This window comes from Solanum verrucosum, unplaced genomic scaffold (assembly GCF_900185275.1).
Source record: "Solanum verrucosum unplaced genomic scaffold, falcon-dt-bn FXZP01000199.1, whole genome shotgun sequence".
Classification (NCBI taxonomy): Eukaryota; Viridiplantae; Streptophyta; class Magnoliopsida; order Solanales; family Solanaceae; genus Solanum; species Solanum verrucosum.
In genome coordinates, this window is record NW_026020049.1 from 2,092,713 (window position 1) to 2,113,166 (window position 20,454).

General features: G+C 34.6%; 1 protein-coding gene across 4 annotated transcripts in view; it reads right to left on the minus strand.

Moving 5' to 3' along the window:
- The window catches only part of LOC125823080 (polyadenylate-binding protein 1), a 239,916-nt gene that overhangs the window by 15,862 nt on the left and 203,600 nt on the right, over positions 1-20,454 (minus strand). For 2 of the 4 annotated variants that reach the window (XM_049502499.1, XM_049502495.1), the window contains exons 3-6: positions 15,263-15,330; positions 7,470-7,661; positions 7,261-7,385; positions 4,752-5,151 (exon numbers count right to left, since the gene is read on the minus strand). The exons of the other annotated variants lie outside the window; for them this stretch is intronic. In XM_049502499.1, coding sequence (XP_049358456.1) covers positions 5,106-5,151; positions 7,261-7,385; positions 7,470-7,661; positions 15,263-15,330 — 431 coding nt within the window. In that variant the 3' untranslated portion in view covers positions 4,752-5,105. Of the gene's footprint in view, positions 1-4,751; positions 5,152-7,260; positions 7,386-7,469; positions 7,662-15,262; positions 15,331-20,454 lie in introns of those variants that run through there. 4 annotated transcript variants of the gene reach the window in all.

A 20,454-nucleotide genomic window follows, 5' to 3' on the forward strand; every position in this document is an offset into this window, starting at 1 on the left:
CAAAGAAAACAATTTATTATTCTTGGATTGGGAAGATACATATTCATTTGAGGAAAGGCGAGATATTGCATACATGATTCATGGGTGTCTGGATTTGATGTAGAAGCCATTCGCTAAACCCTAACTGAATCTCCTTGTTCTCAACTCTGTTTTGCAGTTCCCATACAGGGAATAGAGCAAAACTACTAGCCTACCTGAAATTTCTAATGCATATGCCAAAGGAAAATACTTACCAAATATTTTGGGTGTTTGACTATAATTTTTTTTAAAGATATTTGACTTTAAAAAAATAAATATAATTCATATTGATAAGTTTTAAAATTTATAAAAATATTCGTAAATTTATATTATCATTTTATAATATTAATAAATATGTTCCATAATAAAATTAAATTCAAATATTATAACCTTTAAGCGAACATTTATTTTTTATATTTACATTATTTTTAATAAATTATATGGAACAATATCACTGTATATTTAAAGATTAAATAATGACAAAAACATCATAAATAGAAATATGTTATTAAGAGAACTATGTTTTCACCGATAGGATTTGGGTACCATGGGATTCTTAGTATGTATAGTGTGTTGTGGAAAATAAGTTTGATCAATAGTGCGTTGGAGTTTATGTTGGATTACATACAGTTCATGATAGATTGAAACTGTGGGAGGACCTAAGGGATTTGATTGTTAATACTCAGAGGCCAATAATATGTTATATGTATGTAGGATTATAATGAAATACTAAAGATAGAGGATACACCTCAAGGCAGTCCAGTGCAAGATGTATAAGTCAAGAATTTTAATAAATTTCTGTTAGATGTTGGGATGAATGATTTGTAAACAGTCGGGGGTTCATACACTTGGACTTCTGAACACATTTGTATCAAGATTGACGGGGTATAGTAAATGTTGAATGAATGATTCATATACTAGCTATGGAGGCAAAGATCTTAAGGCAAGAATGTCTGATCATGCTCCTTTGAGTCTGACACTGAATACATATTGCAAAATCCTTATAATTTTTTTTTGATTCTTTAATTGCATTACAAACTATCCTAAATTTCTTCAATTATTAATCAAGCTTGACAATGACATAAAAAGGAGACATGAAGACAGTTGTGGAAACTTAAAAAGATGAAAATTGCACTTAAAAATTGAATAATACTGAATTTAGAGAGATGAAGAACAAAATTCAACACATCAAAAAAAAACTTTACCAAATACAAGCTGATATGATAGACCATAATATGGTGCATGATAATAGGGAGGAAAAAAAAATTGACACAACAATTGGAGAAATGAAGTTTGGTTGAGTAAAGTGCTATGAGGTAAATGTCCATGAAACAATGGTTGAAACTAGGTGATGTTAATACAAGATACTTCTTTGGTCGTATGAAAAATAGAGTGGCCCAGAATGCTGTAACTATTTGCACTACTGTTGCAGGTATGATTGTGTGCTCTCAGAAAGATATTTAAGAGGAGGCATTGAATTTCTATCACGAATTGTTTGGACATGCAGTTACTTTCTTACCAAATGTGAATAAAAAAAATTAATATAATAAAAGAGGACAACAATGCTAAATAGAGCTCAACAACTTCAACTAGCAGCCCCAATAACAGAGATGGAAGTGAAAACAATTCATTAGTAATCTAAAAGCTCCAAAAAAAGATGGATTAAATGTTGTGTTTTTTTAAAAAAACATGATCAATAGTAAGGGAGGAGATCACATAAACAGTTCTAAATTTCTTTAACACTAGTGAGATGTACCAACCTATCAATTGTACTGATATAGCACTCAAACCTAAGGTGAAAAAGTCAACTAAAATAAGTAGGTACTGACAATTTCATGTTGCTCAACAATATACAATGTTATATCTAAAGTGATCACTTCTAGATTGAAACCGATCATAGAGAGTCTAGTGAATCCTAACCAATTAACATTTGTACTAGGAAAAGCTTTGAATGTCAATGTGATATTGAGTCATGAAATTGTGAAAAGATATAAAAGACAGAAAATTTCTAAAAGATGTACGATGAAAATTGACAGAAAAAACATATAATTCTCTAGAATGAACATTTTGGAGCAGATACCGATGGAACTCAAAATGTCAACTTAGAGTCATAACTGAATAATATAATTGCAATAGTCATATATTCCATTCAGATCAATGGACATAGTACAACATTATCTAAAGCAAGGAGAGGGGTAAGACAAGGTGATTCAATGTCCCCCTTATCTATTTGTGTTAGCAATGGATTATTTGACAAGAATTCTGAAGAGTTTGCATACAAATCCTAACTTTCATTCATTATCATCTTAGATGCAAAAATTAGAGGATAATGTAATTGAGCTTTGCTGATGATTTATCAATATTCAGCAGAGGAGATATAAAATTAGTAAAGTGTTTGTATCAGTGTTCTATAGAGTTTTATAAAGCTTTAGGTCTGATTGTAAATATAAATAAGAGCGGTGTCTATTTTGGTGAAGTTAAAGCAACAATTACAAGTGAAAATATTGAAATAATTTCAATTTGTCAAAGAAATATTTCCTTTCAAATAACTTGGTACCTTGAGTATTAAAAAAATATCCATAGTCCAATGCGAATCATTACTGGAGAAGATGCTAAGTAAGATTACAAGCAGGATCACTAAATTTTTATCATGTGCTGATAAAGCTCAGCTCATCAAAAGTGTACTGTATGCTATTCAAATGTTTTGGTCCCAAATATTTGTGCTTTCTAAGAAGATTATTCAAACAATGGAGGCTTCGTGTAAAAGATTTTTATAGATCGACAATATTGAAATTTCAAGATAGACTTTGATTACATGAGACAAGCTGTGTTTCCCTAAAGCAAATGGAGAACTACATTTTCTTGACATATATACATGGAACAAGACTGCAATTGAAAAGTTGTTGTGAAATCTATACTAGAAAAAAGACAAGTTATGGTTGCTTGGATACATAACTATTATGGATAGAATAATGTGTAGACAATACAAGCAAAACAAGCTCCTTTGATGGTTCAAAGAATTCTAAAAGATACTCCACATTTATAAGAGGTTGGCTATGCTAAGGCATGGAAAAGTATTTCATTGACAAAATATATATGCAGATGAGGGGTACAATGAAAAAGGTAAAGTGGAGATAACTAGATTGGATAAATCTGAGATCTCCTAAATGAATGTTCATTTTGTACCTAGTAGTAAATAGAAAACTTGTGATTAAAAATAGATTGGCTAAATAAAATGTGATACAAACATACAATCCCTTATATGCCCTTTATATCAACAGATGAATGAGGATCTCAACTACCTAGTTTTCAATATTCGTATACTGCAAAAATGGAGTAAAATATTAACTTGGCAAAGAATAAGCAGAGGCACAATGAACTGGACTTTGGACAATCAAATATATGAAGGATAAAGATAGCACAATACTCGTATATAAATTGTCAATGGCTAGTTCACTATATTACCAAAGGTTAGAGCATAACAACAGAGTATTCACACAAAAGAAGCAACTATCAAGTTCAATCATTAGGCATATCATTCAAGATATGCATGGAAGAAGCAATACATATCCTAGATTAGAGGTGTAAAAAATGAGCTCAATTATAGATAACCCGCCTAGCTACTAGATTTTATGATTTGAATATGTATCTGTAAAAAGCTAGCTAATTAGATATGAATATTAAGCTAAAGCAAGGATGAAACTTATGTCCATACCTACAATTTTTTCTTGATTTGTAACATTCACTTGTAAATAAAATTTTACTTACCAAAAAAGAAATCATTCGTAGTTATAAATGTGGAAAATTGTGATTCTAGTCCTATAGGTAAAAAGCACTCCATCTATCCCATATTAAGTGAATTTATGTAGTGTACACCTATTAAGAAAAATATTTATGAACATAATTTATACCATATTTTTCATTTTACCCTTTTGTAAAATCATAAATATAACTTTTTAAGTAGTGTAATTTATCTCCTAGAAAATGTAAAACTTCATTAAAGGAAAGGAGAAACATAGAAAAAAAATTCAAATATTTAGCTTGAACTTTGAATAATTCAATCATTTTGAACAATAAAAAAAACATCAATAATTCACATAATACGAAATAAAGGGAGTAGAAATTTTTGGGAGATTTTGGAGGCGTTTTTCATGATTTTGGTTCAAGGTAAATTCTTACATCGCTATTTCTTCATTTAATTCCTATCTCAAATTTAGGTTAATTCTATTTCGATTCTTTCTCAAAGAGGTGCTTCAATTGTATCTCCGAGGCACAACTGAACATAGATATCATGAACACGAAGTGCAGGATAACATGCTGAAAAAGAGCATGTAAATCGAGGATTTCGATCCCAAACTTATGACATTATATATTTGATGATTTGAAGGTCGATTCAATTCAACTCTACTTTTGACGAAATTTTGGATTTTCCCTCTGTGCAATTACCAACTTGGGATACTTCAATTGTTATGTTCGTGCGTTTTCTATTCACGAGACACTTTACCACACTACAAAATCTTCATCTCCGTCTGTACCAAAACATTCTGTATCCACCATCTTCATCTCCGTCTGTACCAAAACATTCTGTATCCACCCTGACATGTAATAAATAGTCCTATTGGAAAACTAAACACCATTGGTCTCATTGCATGTAGCCACTAGGATTTGAAGTTGGGGACAAGGAGGTTTAGGAGAGAGTAGCTTAAGAGTGACCAAACCACATTATACACCCATCAAACTAAAAACACACCTTTTCTTTCCCCAGTAAAATCAGAGGACATAATTCAAAGAGAATATAACCATCTACACCAAATATCTATTTTGTTTGTCTTTTCCTTTTGCTGCCCAAAATGCAAGCACCTGAGCAAGCCAGCAACAGAAAAAACTTCTCTATCCCACAGACCTAAAATATCATTCACAGAGCTGAAATTTATGTCAGCTCATGACTTAAATGGTACAAGAAATTTGAATTATAACATCCTTTGCCCTCCCAAAGGAAACCAAAGAGAGTAAAACAAGGAGATGCCTCTTTCACAAAGCGAGCCCATGCTTCTCTCAGGAAGGCCAGCAATCCAGCTTAAAATCCACTAGTATGGTCTGTAGCGGATGGGGCGTCTGAACCTTGGAACCCTTCTGCAAATAAGATGACAACAGGACAATAGTTAACTAAACTTTGATGTAATCAACAAGCAGGCATCAGTTGAAACTTGATAAGACAAAACATCAGAATGATAGTGAACATAAAACAAACGAGTAAAAATTACATAACTGTTATATTATAGCTTATAAAAATGAAGAGTCAAGGAGGACATATTGAGAGCATGCTAATTAGGAACACTGTAATCCAGATAAACAAATAGCTGAAAATTTACGGAAGTTCAGCCCTCTGTTCTGAAGGGCATAAAGCATTCAAACCAATTTCAGTTCTCTTTGATATTAAAAAGATTAGTACCAGCCTATCAGGAATACTTACAGGATAATAGGAAATAAATTCGACTGAACAAATCTTATAAACAACTTATATTGGACCAATATAAGTTGACATGTGTTACTGCAACAAGATACCCTACAAGTAAGTTCTATATTATTCTCATTTAACAGTTGAGTGATGCAACACCTATTTTTTCAGTTCTGAAGGATAACTTGTATTTTGCTTAACTGGTAGTAGTACAAGGAGCATTGTTGCTTACATTTGCATTAGAATTACAAAAACGAAACAGCTGATTTTGATACGTACTGCCAGTACAAAAAGGGGCCGCAGAATGCGTTGCAGGTGTTGTGATGCAATGTCTTAAAAAAACAGTCAAGTGATGCATTTTAGATAGGTATATGTAACTGTGATTGTGTAACATAGATTAGACATAGGAGTCATCCAGATTATTTCAGTGAACTGCTGACTTGACCCTTCCATCAATAAGAGCACACTGATAAACTTGAAAATAGACAAGTTCGAGTAGCTGAGATGCTAATCCAGAAGTATAGGACTTTAGGTCATATTTAGTCAAAATACCAACACAAAGAATTAACCCCTTGGAAAGAACATTAAAATCAAAAGTTACCATTTCAGATCAACACAATCTCCATGCCACATGCTCTGGCTTTACAAGAAACCCAACATCCTACTTCATTTAAAGACAGTAATCCTAAAAACTAAGCCAACCAAAGACAACACAAGAATCCATTTTATTTGGGAGGCAGGGAGCTCTGGGCAACTGCTCATGTAGGCAGGTGCAACAGTGTAGTTCAAACAAATGGGTGTTCAAGTAGATTATGTAGCAAGTGCAGACCCCATAAGGCATTCAGAATAGGTGGAATCCAAATTGAGGGACCACTTACTATTCAACTTGACTTCCTTCAGAAATTGAGTGATAAATAAATGACATATGAAGTTGCAACTGACAGGATACTGGAACTTAAATGAAATTCGACGAGTAAGGAGATAACCTGAGCTTTAGCACAATGTTTAGTGAAGTGACAAGGGCCAGAACAATATTATTGGTCAGGGTGGAAACTGCTTTAATCCCTGTCCCCAGCACTTTGCTCCTAATCCTAGATATCAGACAAAGACGTCTAGCACCAAAAGAATGGTCAAACAAAGATCTACTTTGTTTTGGTTAGTAAACAATTTGATGCCTATTCTTTTTGGGTTGGGGTAGAGAAGGGGAGGTTGTACTTCAAAGAAATATCAAGATTGATAGAGACAAGGTTGTATGCCTTCTCGTTTTCTTTTGCAACGCATATTTTAAAATATGTTAGCCTTTACCCCAAATACAGAACCACCAACCCTACCCGTCACGTACTATCGAAAATTTCTTGACCTGTTTTTATGATTTTGTAGCTCATCTAGCATCTAGGGTGGCAATTGCACTATGAACTGCTAAAATCTTGATACACCTTTTAAGCACCCCCGTACCCAGACAAAAAGAAAAAGAAAAAGGAAACAAAAGGAAAAATAAATTGCCCCATGTAACAAATAAAACAGTACCACTCATGCATTCTGAAACTGTCTAAAACATAAATATCCATGGAACCAAAAGTTCGAGGGATGCAACTCTAATCCTCAGCTCTCGAAAAAGAGAGTAGGAAGAAGACCCAAGGAGAGGGGGTTCTCTCGAGCACTAGATGATATAGTAGAATATAGAAGCATCATATATATATATATATATATATATATATATATATATATGTATATTGGCACACTAAAATAAAGGTTCTGCCGAGGATAGCATCATTGTTAATTACCCAAAAGGTGGAAAGACTGGAGCACCAGGCACGAACGCACGTCGAGGGCGGTATCCTGCATAAGGATTAAATCGCCTTCCTCGAAATTGCTTCATACCAGGAACATTTGTCCGCTTGGCAGATACCTATACATGACAAAAAAAACATAGTGGTTAAAGGTATAGAAGGTGAAACAGAATCGATAAAGCATTAAGATGATTGTTATGGACCTTCAACTGCCGCCCATGAAGCTCTGATTCGTTTAATAGAAGTGCATTTTGGACAGCCTCCATTTCAACGAATTCGACATAGGCATAACCTTTCGGCTGGCCAAACTTGTCGGTCAGGATAGTTACCCTGTTAACAGTGCCACAAGACTGGAAATGCTGCTGCACTTCCTCAGGTGTGCAAGCATAATCTACCTGAAGTTGAAATGCAACAAAAAATAAAAAATCAAATGACATTATTCTAAGCATTTTCACAAGAGATGGGGGGTCAGCATATTTTAATTTTTGGGGGGTGGCCTCATGTCAGATATCCGGTCCCAAAAGCTTGAGTCACATAAGGAGTATTAAGAATATAGCATTGCAAATATCAAACCACATTCAAAGACTAACGATGAGGGGCGCCTTAGATGTTTTTAACTAACATGATTTTTATTTTTTTTGAGAAAGTTAACATTTTATAGACAACAATACACCAATGGTGTATTTCAGTAGTAACTACATGAGGAGTATACAGTAAGCAAAACCAAAAGATCTATCATTTATACCCCTCCTAAACTATCTAAAAAGTGAGTAATAGCCTCCATCTCTTTGGGGAGGACATGATTACACCAAAAATAAAGGGTTATAAGACAGTTCAACTTCAAACTTTGGAAAGGGATGCTCTTGTTTTCGAAGCATCTCTGGTTCCTTTCCTTCCAAATTGTCCACCAGATGCAAGTAGGGACAATCTTCCATCTCTCCTTGTGACCTGATGTATTCCCTTCTCTATTACAACATGCTAGAAAATCTGAGGTGTGTCTTGGCATGGACCAGCTGATTCCCCTCGAATACAAAAAGACCTGCCACAATTTCTGTGTCACTCTGCAATGGAGGAAGAGATGGTTTGTTGTCTCTGTTTTTATTTCACAAAAAAAGCACCTGGAGCATAACTGTCTTCCCCTTTTCATTAGATTGTCCTGAGTTAGTACTGCTTCCCTAGCTACCAACCAGGTGAAACAAGCCACCTTGTGAGGTACATTAATTTTCCATATCATCTTCCAAGGCCACGGTAACAACATTTCAACTGGCCTGTCAAAATGTCTATAAGCTGATTTTATTGTGAACTTCCCATTGTTGGCCCTCAACCATTGTAAACTGTCCTCCTTTACGTCAAGGTTACTTGCCTGCTCCAAAGACTTGTAAAAATCTGCTAATTTTTCTATTTCCCAGTCATTCAACCTTCTCCTAAAAGATAGGTTGCATCCTTGGTTGTCTTTGACTTCTGCTACTGTTGCTTCCTTCTGTTGGTTCAGATTATAAATCTCAGGATGCAACTGTTTCAGAGAGTGTTGTCCAACCCACACATCATTCCAGAAGAATGTCTTCCTTTCATTTCCTATATCAATTTTTGAATTTCTCCATATTTTAGGCCACAAATTCCTGATTGTTCTCCATAAACCAACCCCATAAGGGCTTCTAACTTCCTTTGTAGTCCAAGAGTCCTCCATTGCATATCTGGAGATTATAACATCTTTCCACAGACCTTGTTCTACAGAAGCAAACCTCCACAACCACTTCAAAAGGAGACTCAGATTTGGACTTTGAGATTCTTTATGCCCATCCCCCCTTATTTTTTGTTGTTTATCACCACTTCCCATTTCACCAAGTGATATTTCTTTCCCCCCTCTCCATTTCCTTGCCATAAAAAGTTTCTCCTGATGGATTCTAACTTCATTAAAACACCCCCTGGCATAGGGAATAAAGACATCACGTAGGTTGGCATAGCATCAAGCACACTATTAATTAGTGTCAATCTTCCACCCAAGGATAGGTATTGACTTCTCCAATTTACCAACTTTTTTTCACACTTCTCCACCATTGCATTCCATATGTTCTTTGATTTACTGTTTGCACCTAGAGGCATCCTTAGGTAAGTGGTAGGCATTTCTCCCACTTTACCTCCCAAGATGCCAGCCAATCTGTTGATTTCTGGGACTTCATTCACCGGGTAAACAAAACTTTTGCTCCAGTTTATATGAAGTCCAGAAACAGCTTCAAACAATATAAATATGATTCTTAGATGCTTATGGTGTTACTTTTGTAAGACGTGCAGGGAAAACTATCGGTTTTTTTTTGCTAGTTAGTGATGTAATGTGAGGTTAGCTCTATCAAATACAGCAACTCAACCTGACGGCAAAATGCAGCAACTAATCTCGAAAGTGGAACATCCAGACCGAGCAAACTAAAGTGTTGCCTTCCTGTCATGCATTTATAGACAAACTTATCCTAAGTATTCATACTTCTGCACACAAACTTATCCTAAGGCTAAAAGAGCAAAACTGAGAAAGTAAAACAGAAAACAAAAGTAAAAGAACAAGTAGAAGAGCAACAAACCAATTTTCTGTGTCCATAATGAAAAAAAAAATCTCATAGTAAAGCAATTAGATAACTGCTGTGCAAAATAAGTTTGTTCTACAAAGCCGAACAATATTATTGCTTTCTAGGTGAGTTCCTGTTAAAATTGCATCTTACACTGTTAAAGAACAACTAATATTTCTATTATATAGAAATGCCATCAAAAGAACGACCAAGGGCAAATCCGTAATTTTGCTGAAAGACGAGAAATAAATAGCTTTTGATCAACATTTCCAGAAGATTCCATTGTTTCATCTCTTTGTTACAACAACAGAGAATTCCCAGAAGACTCCTCGCAAGTGTTCAGAATTTCCTTTCATCCAAACTTAAATTCAAAGCCTGCTCATTGACTTCATCTTCACATCTGGGTGTACATTTTGAAGTCAGCTTTTGTCCTAATCTTTTCCAAAAAAATTTTTGACAAAGGTTGAGTATTATATTTTTCAATTTCATAACTAAATTCATAGCTACTGTGGTTATGTTCTACCTAACTCTCTTCCATGTTCTTCCACGATCACTCAAAGCTCATAACTTCTCTTTTATTTTTTCATCCAGTACTGCAAAATCAAATTAGTTTTTTCTCTCGATATTTTCCTAATCTTCTTCTGGTTGTGTTCAGAATTTCCAATTTTATGGGTTAAATTGATGTCTGCTACTGTTATTGTTCTGCCTTAACTCTCTCTTTGATGTTCTGCCTCATTTTATTTATATTTTGAAATTGATAAGATTGTATTCTTCAACATTAAGGACATGCTGGCCACCAAATCTACAATCTGATCTGTGTCTACTATACACAACTGTTTACACCAAAAAAAAGTAAAGATACTATACAATTCCATTTGACCTTGTGTATGGAATTAGATCTATCTTCGAAACATCTACCATTCCTTTCCTTTCAAACTGACCAACATATACATGATGGTATTAACTTCTACCATCTCCTCGGACTCTTGTTGCCTCCTCTCATTACCCAGCTCTTCAACAGCTTTGATGCATATGTTCTGGCATTGTCCAATTCAGATTTGAAATGCTAAGGAACAAATTCCAGATTTGAGCAGCGAAATTACAATGCAAGAATAAGCGGCTGGCAGTTTCACCTGTCAAATTGCATAAAAAACACCTAGGGACCAGCTGTCTACCATTCTGAAATACTTCCTATGTTGAACAAGCTCTCTTTATCACTAGCCAAGTGGAACATTACACTTTTGTAGGGATATCCCCCTTCCAGCAATAGTTCCAGAGGTGTTTTGGTCTCCCAGCCATCACCTGGAGGCCTATTCTGTAGGCACTATTGACTGAGAAAAAGTCATCTTTGTTGTGCTTCGACAACATCTTGTCTGTGGCATTTGTGTTTATGATCACTCCACATAGCATCCCTAATAACTCTGTCACCCTTTCCACCTCCAATCATTGAGAAGTCCTCTAAAAACTAAATCCCAACCCTGTTCAGTCCAGCAATCACCTACATTAGCATCAGGATTTTCACAAATTTGGAAGAGATCCCTAAGAGGGGATTAATCTATCCAAACATCCTTCCAAAATATTGTTTCAGTGCCACTTCCCACCTTGATATATAAATTTGCCTCCATTTGTGGCCACAAGAGTCTAATTGATCTCCATGCTCCCACACCATAAGGTTTTGTTGTGTTCTCTGTACACCAAGGGTTTAACTCACCATATTTAGCTATAATCACCTCTTTCCAGATGGCATTTCTCTTCTCAGTGTACCTCCACAACCACTTCTTCAATAGGCTCTCATTTTGTAGTATCAAAATTTTAAATCCCAGCTCCCCTGTCTTTGCTAAGGAGAGCAGTTTCCCAGTTTACTAAGCTATTGCCTTTTCCATCTTTGTTGCCTTGCCATAGGAATTTTCTCCTTAACTTATCCAGATTTGTCGCTACTTTTGCTGGGATTGGGAATAGGGACATCACATAAGTGGGCAAAGTCTCAAGAACAGAGTTTATGAGGAGCAATCTTCATCCAATAGAAAGATATTGAGCCTTCCATTCAGAAACCTTCTTTTCAGTTTTCTTCAAAATACCATCCCATATTTCCCAAGGCTTTGTGATTACTGCCCAATGGCATACCTAGATAGGTGGTAGGCAGCCTCCCAACACTACACCCCAGTATACCTGCCAACCGTTGTATCTGAGGTACCTCATTCACAGAGAAGAGGCTACTTTTTCCCCAGCTCACTTTCAATCCAGCGACTGCTTCAAAAAGTATCAACATCACTCTAATAAAGCTGATTTGTTCTGCTACAGAATCACAAAGGATGATGGTGTCATCTGCATAAAGGATATGACCAATTTCTCTTACCCCCCTCCCCCCCCTCTGTCTCCCACTTTGAAGCCTTTGATCCATCTATTTTGTGTAGCAATCCCATCATAGCATTAAAGCACTTGCCAGGATGAACAGGAAAGGGAAAAGAGGATCACCCTGTCTCGGTCCTCTTTCTGATTCAAAAAAACCCACAGGTTCTCCATTTACAAGCACATACAACAAATGGATCCAACAGATCCAAGCTAAAGCTCTGATGAAGAAATGCCTTCAGGAGGAGAATACACTGTTCCGTAGATGCTTTGTAGGGAGGTTTACTAGTGGAGATGAAGCCCCTACTCGAAACGACGTGTGGAGCTGGGCAAACCAAACCTGGAAGGGAGTCCTCAACCTTCAGGTGTATGATTTGAATGGCTTCCTATTTCTCTTGTGCATAAACATAGCATAATATCTGCTCCCATTAAGCCATCAACTATCTTATTCTTTCTACTGCCTTCTGATTTACTTCTCCTCTTTTCATCTGGTTTCTGATGGTGGACAGAATGGACTTGATTCTTTTCCTACCTTTCAATTAATTTGTTCACCGTATCAAGAATTTTAAATCCAAATCTTATAATGTGGCTTGAGCTATATCCGACTTGAAATTTCTAATGCTAAATTTTCTATAAGCTACAAGAGGGTTTCAGAGTCATAAAGAATGGAGCACTAGATTGTTAAAATTTACTACAAACATTTCATCACCTCATAGTGATGAAAAGAATGAAAATATTGTTCTTCTTGCCTGACAGTTGACTTGTTCTGTTGTGTCAATTGTTCAATTCTTCATTTCGATTATCTTGAAATTTATTTGGATGCTCATCTGAGTCGAATATTTGCAATGGCATAATAGTTAGTATGAGCTTCAAAAGTAAAAGGTGCACTAATAATGATGTATTGTTTAGGTTTCTCCTTATTCCCTCTAAAATCTCTTGAATTACCATACTTGCTACATTAATTTTCATATTTCTTCAGCTTCTTGATAATGTTGTTAAAGCTTGCTTAAATCCATTAATCCATGAAGCTCACTGAAGCCCAGTTTATGCGCTTCACCTCGCTTAATTGGTGCTTTAGTATAGGTGTTGTGGTGCTAAAGTGTGTGCACCTTTATTGATTGGTTCTGTCTTAATGTACTACGACATATATATAACTTAATTATTGTTTTTCCATTCATTCGTCCAAATAATAATTATTTAAATTTATAGTGACATTCTTGCATGCATTTCCATTATAATTTTTCCTGTATTGTGCTTTTTTGATCTAGAATACTGTTGAACTCAGAATATATATTGACTCATCACTAGGTATATTGGGTCATCTTTCTCCTTTTCTAGCTTGCTCGCAGGAATATTTGAGCCTTACATCCCTCTTATAGGTTGATGATCTGACACTGCATATTCATTTATGGATATATCTCATTGAAAGGTTTGTGTTGTATAGTATGTAAACATATCCAATTTTTCTTTGAAGTGGATGAATGAAAGGTATTTACACTTCTGTTGGCATGTCTTTGGTAGCATTTTCATTTATGCAGTTAACCCTTTTGTTAATTTAAGCCTTTTTCTTTTATCGATATGCCAATGATGACATGCCATAGTCTAAATGTTGTAGAAGAGTTTTCTTGGTTGCAGCTTATTAACCTCTCAATTGTATATGACTTTCATATTTATATTTTATTTTTTGTTAATTTTATGTTACAAGGTTCTCTTTCTTTTTGTAAGGTACATGAAGTTAATAAGATTTCTATTTTGATAAAGTGAGCACGACTAATGACTAGCTTGTTGATTCAGGTCCGGAGTCATGTTCTAGTTACTTCTCTAGCAATTAGTTGGTCTATAACACAAGTCAGAGGTGAGACTTATTCATACACCATCAAATTGTGTCCATGTCTAAAATATCTAAACTTGAGATTTCAATAGATCCGAGGCAGTTCATGCAATAGCCTAAAAATCCACCATTTTAAAAAAAAAATCAACAGTTCTTATGACTCTATTTTCTATATATGTTTTTACTTTCAATAAGTCTTAAAGAGTTGAGCACACTCATAGAGGCAACATGAATGCGGCAGAAACTTAGTTGTAGGTGGATAAATCTACTCACCTACGGAGCTTAATCATGCATAAAGCTTAATCTTTACAGGTTCTTTTATTCTTGGATTATAGAGAAACTAAAAGTGTGATAGTGCAAACTTTGAGATTTTTTGAGTTTTCAATGGTCGGAGTTTTATCAAGTGCAAGGCTTATATACCTCACTTTCTATAATTGGATCATCTTTTTTGGTTGGAAATTAAATAAACATTTGAAATTCTTATTGGTTTTGCACATTGTATTTTTTTAGCAGTGTGTTTTGCAATTAGGAAAACATTGTTAGTCCTTCTTCTCCACTGTTACGTTGGAAAAATAACATTGTGCTTGTCAGTTAGAGTACTTTTAGAATAGTTTCAATATTTTAATTAATTATTATTTACTTCTCTTTTGCAGGTATTCATCCTAAACTTCTTCATATGGTGGTTTATAAAATGATAAAAAGGCTGTCTTATAAGTTGATGACTACAATTGTTACTTATAGGAAATGATGAATTCATAATTGCTTATGCACATATTGTAGATGAAAAAAATCCTGTTATATGAATAACGATGTACTGGTACATAAGTATTTTCCGATGATTATCTATTTCACACATTGTATATAGAGATGACATGTTCTGTTGTGTTAGTATGGAGGCATTTGACTGAGTTTAGTCTAATTATTTTAGTTGTGTTACCCAAAAAATAATTGTGAAAAAAATTGCATCAAAAACCAATATGTTGGGCCCTTGAGCACGGGCAATTGCCTATCTAGTATAAAATCGAAGGGAAAAAAACTATAGGCAACCAATTTTTGAGCAATAAAGTAATCTGCAGTTTCTGTCATTGGATTAAAATGCAAAAGCAAATAATCAGATAAGGTTGAACTATAAATTAACTCCCGTCATTGATTAACACAATATAAGCCTTATGAAGAGAAGGATGATGCTATAAGTAAGAAACTTGTCATATAGGAAAAAAACAAATTTATATGTTGAGGCAAAGGCGATAAATCTCACATTACCGACATATATGGATCGTGCATCCACCTCCTCCTTTTCAGCCTGACTAGCAGAAGCAGTTGGATCTGCACATAAGCACAATTTATGAACAACAAATAACCCATAAGCATTTTTGACAATGCCTATCTCCTCACTTCAAATATAACATTTAGGACAAGAAATCACAGAAGAATATTAGGATTTCCCTTGTGTTTTGGGGAGGATGGGGTTTGCTATTAAAGGAAAAAAATTCCACACTATCTCTTCAAAAACAAAAGTCCAAAACCTAAGATAACTGAAACACATTCACTGCTCTTCTATGCGTCAGAGAATTGCGAGACCTTCAGAAGCACCCTAAGCTTCACTCATGTTTTTAAAAAGGTACCATTAAGTTGTAATTTTTGCTATACTTGAGTAATTAATATGCAGTATGTGTAAAGAAGAGGGTATATATGAAGTAGATCAGTTAGTAGATTTCCTAGGCTCTTTGTAATCATGACTACTTGGCCTTTGAATTTTTTTTTTGTTTGGTTGGTTGCCAGCATACCCTCATTGCTGATGAATACAACTTCACCATTCTCAAAAAAAAATAAAAATATGCAGTATGTGTTGCAAATTAATTCTTTACTTATTGTTGATCATTTGCAAATTGAAAATCAATGTGATTGAAGTTATTAATATATGGCCTTGTTGAAATTACTTGTTAATGATGTTTAATTTGAATTGTTGGATTAATATTGTCATTATTGTACATCGGGTGATAGTAACTGTGATTTGATATTTTAATTTCTTAATTCATATATGTTACGTTATTTTTCTGTTTCAATTAATTGGGCGCTTTCCTCAAAAGAAGTGTGAGTGTAGCTTCTTGCATACACAACACCCTCTGTAATCCCACAAGTGGGGTTTAAGGAGGGTGGGTGGTGTGTATGCAAGAAGCAACACTCGCACTTCTTTTGAGGGAAGCGCCCAATTAATGGAAACAGAAAAATCTCATAACATATATGAATTTTTGATAAGATCATGTAATGATAATCACAATTACTATCACCCGATGTACATATATGAACTGAGAAATTAAAATATCAAATCGCAATGATAATCACAATTACCATCACCCGATGTACAATAATGACAATATTAATCCAACAATTCAAATTAAACATCATTATCATGTAATTTCAAGAAGGTCATACATCAAAAACTTTAATCACATTGATTTTCAATTTGCAAATAATCAACAATAAGAAAAGAGTAAATGTGCAACAAATACTGCATATTAATTACTCAAATAAATGTACTAAGAGAGTAAAAGAGGAGGAAAAGAGAAGTCCAAGCGAAAAAGGCTCACACACTAAGAGAAGAAGAAAGATTCACTGTTTGAAGAGGAAGAAGAGATAGATGTAAAACAAAAGAAATAGAGAAACAGAAACAGTAGATTTTTTTTAAATCCATCACTGCAGTAGAGAAGGTGTTAAACCTTGAGAAGATGAAAACGATGAACAATGTTAAAAGCGTAGCAGCATACTAGTTTCCTTAATTTTGTCTATCTTTTTCTTTCTATAGGCAGATTCAAAGACTCAACTGCGTCTAGGTGGGATCATTTTGTGCCTCTCTATATAATAAAAACAACGTTTCACCCATGACGTAATAACCCATTGCTTACCATTGCTCGTCATTTATAGCAAAAAAATAGACTTCCAATAGCACTGAGTTTCTCATATAATCATCATGAAACGAGCTACAAATTAATAGAATCAATTATAATAAAAGGGTCCTCCTTTTCCCCAATTTCCTAATTTTAATGGATAGCTGATGCAAACCAAATGTATCACTTATTATCGACCACAGTTTGGTCTAATTTATTTCTTTCCCTTTATATACCCAATGGTGCAGCCTAATTTCCCATTTACACTCTACCAGTATCACATTTTATCTAGAAGAAGCAGACGAGTAATCAACTATAACCAAATTCATGGGCCAAATAAAAGTTTTTTTCCTTTAACAAGTCAAATGACAAGCTAGTCTGTCCAACAAGAAATTAGCACCTCAAAGTATTTTATACGAGGATGGTCTAGATCTACAAAATCATGTTGATAACAGGAAGGATACAGCAAACACAAAAAAGGAGAAAAGCAAAAAGAAACCATACAAAATGACAAGTTCCTGTGTGTAAAAGAAGAAATTAGCACCTAAAAGAATTTCTGAAAGAGGATGGGATCTAGAAAATCATGCCGATTACAGGATGAATATAGCTAACAGACACAAAAAAGGAGGGCAAAAAGAAACCAATAAATCAAAGAAAGAGGAAAAAATAAACAACCATTTTCACCTTGAAATAGATTTCTTTTTCTAGATATATCTGAGATTAAAAGAACAGAGTGCAAAAAGGGAAAGAAGAAAAAAAGAAACAAAAGCCCACTCTTAGGCGCTGGGATCGGCCACAAAGATCGCCTAGGTACAAAGCAGCGAACTTCTCTAGTCATCTTCCTGCAAGATATCTCGTCTTATAGGTGATTGGAAGAACAGATGAAGGAAGCCAACCTAGAGACCAAGTTTTAGCTAACCAACAAGAACATCTAAATTTATAGGGTGACAAAAATGAAGATGTAACAGAGGAATCTTTTAGAAGAAATCAATTTTCTCCAGGAAGACAAGTGGTCAAAGCCATTTACCAATAGAAAGGAGACAAGTTGGGATTTATTTGGCATGACAGTACTTTAGAGTATATATTAAGTACATACAAGAAAATTGCAATAAATACTTATTTATTCAGGAAGATAACTTCGTCATCAAACTAACAATGTACCAGAAGATAAACTTGGGATTTATGTAAAAACAATTCATTCACTAACCTATTACACTATTACATTAGACAAGCGCTCCACATAACATAACCAATACCGGGGGAATGGAATCACTATTCACAAATGACAATTTTATATTTATTTTTTTCCATCTATTTCAAAAAAATGACAATTTTTCCACAATGCAAGAATAAGTAGTCCCCCCCGTTGAAATGCAGGAGAAAATCCGAAACTAGTTATTGCAAAAATTACATGGCTATTACTGTTCTAACTAGATCTACCTGGACTGGAATCATGAGACCCAAACAACAGATATTACAGATTTGGCACACATGTACCGGTATCTTATTTAGATAATTCCAAGTTTGAGAAGAAAATAACTCTTTCACAGTAAGAAGCAACTTAAACAGACTTTGTGACAAGAAAGATTTGAAAAACCCAATGCGAGCTATTGCATAGGAGCGGGGGTTTTACCCTGTGCGCACCCAAAGAGTAGCGGCTGCGGGTTTCCCTTGTCATCAAAAAAAAAAAAAAAGCACAATCATAGATACAACCCCTCAAACTCAAACTCCTGGAAATCATGTAGAAGAATAGCTAGAAAGACTCTAACTTGCAACAAAAAGAGGGTCTAATCTGAAACTACATGGAATTTGTTTTCAATTAGGAAAGAAGATTCAAGCATTTATGAGGAAAGCCATTCTTTTCATTTGTTTCCATAAGAAAATCTAGAGATCTTTAAGAAAATTATGGAACCAAAGAAAATAATCTTAGTACATATTATACATTGATTAGGAAAATACTTAACATAGTAGGCACTAGAAACACACTTCTCCAACCATCTAGCTCTTTTTACTAAGATCCAAACACATATATCACTTGAACTAATGAGAAGACCAAGAAAAGGTAACCCAAAATGATCCTTCCCGCAGCATTTAGTCAGCTGTTAAGGTTGAAAGGACTTTTGAAGATGAAACAGTGCCATTTGGGGTAAGAGAAAGCCGTTGTTATACCTAGTCCTGTGTTTGCTCTTCCATTTTTAAGTAATAATTAAAAAAAAACTATAGTGGACACATCCTTGCAACTACAGAGCTTTCTTCAGATGGCGTCAATGATTTGCCTCTCTATAATAGCTAATCAAAAGTTGGTTAATGCCTTGAGGTTTGGGATTAAAAAAAATTGCAGCCATGATGATGAGCTTCAAAATTGTAGAGATAACATTACGAGGACCAAACAGTTACTGTCCTTAATTGATTCTCTTGTAGGTGCCTTGGTAGATTCCAGGATAACATGCATAATTAAATTCGATTTTCTGTTGTTGTTAACCAATCCAGCTAAAAGAAAAATAAATAAGCTAGAGTGAAAGAATTAAGCCCATTCTACAAAAGGAAATTCGACCACATTAGGCAAATGTAAATTTTTTTATTTCCCAAGCCAATAACGGAATATTCATTACTGATCATCTCATTGACAAAAGGGGCATAATAAGTTTGGTAAAAAGTTTCCTACTACTTCAACAGTTCAAAAAGAAAAGTTCGGTCAAAGTTCACCAATTTAAGGGTTTGTATGCTGGTGGACTAAGAAGGGTTTCTGCTTGCAGAGGGTTAAAGGGCTTTCAACAATTATCAATAAGAATCCAATTATATTCTGAAAGTACAATAAATAACAAAATATCAACACACTTACTCGAATCAACAAATTGAATTGCATTGATGCAGTAAAAAAATTTCAAAAGAAGAAGGTTAGGCTGTAACTTTAAGAGTAGAAAAGCGAAAAACACAAGGAAGTATTGGATCTTGCAACACCTACAAAAATTTTGTTGATCAAGTAAACGTATATTCATTCGTAAACATAGTCAAAGGCCTCATTCTAGGATTTTGTCCACCCAACAACCATCTAATCCCACCTTCTTCAAGTGAAGAAAGGAAAAAAAATACTTGCAACCTCTACTTTAGCTTGTTGCTGCACCTACCATGTAGCTATCTTTACCCCACAACATGCACTACCATCACAATATACATCTTGCTCCTCGACTGAGAAGATCTATTCAAGTCAAAAGGCCAATAGAGAATTGCAGCAATAACCATTGATTCACTAAACACAGCATGAACTAAATACAGTACATCCATAAAGTTTATTCCAACCAAGAATTTCCTAACCACAATTGCAGCAGAGAGATACAATACCAATCATTTTGTAGCATAACTTAGTTCTCTTTACCCAAAAACTGGATCACATACTCAAACAATCTTTTCCAACAAAATTGAATCCGTAATAGTTCTACAAAAAACAACTCTTTAAAAAATATACTAAACAAATTGAGAAGTCAAAACAAAAATCCAATTTTGACAAGTTTTTGAGCCTTTGAATTAGCATATAAAACCTTCCAAGAATAGTTCGTCAACA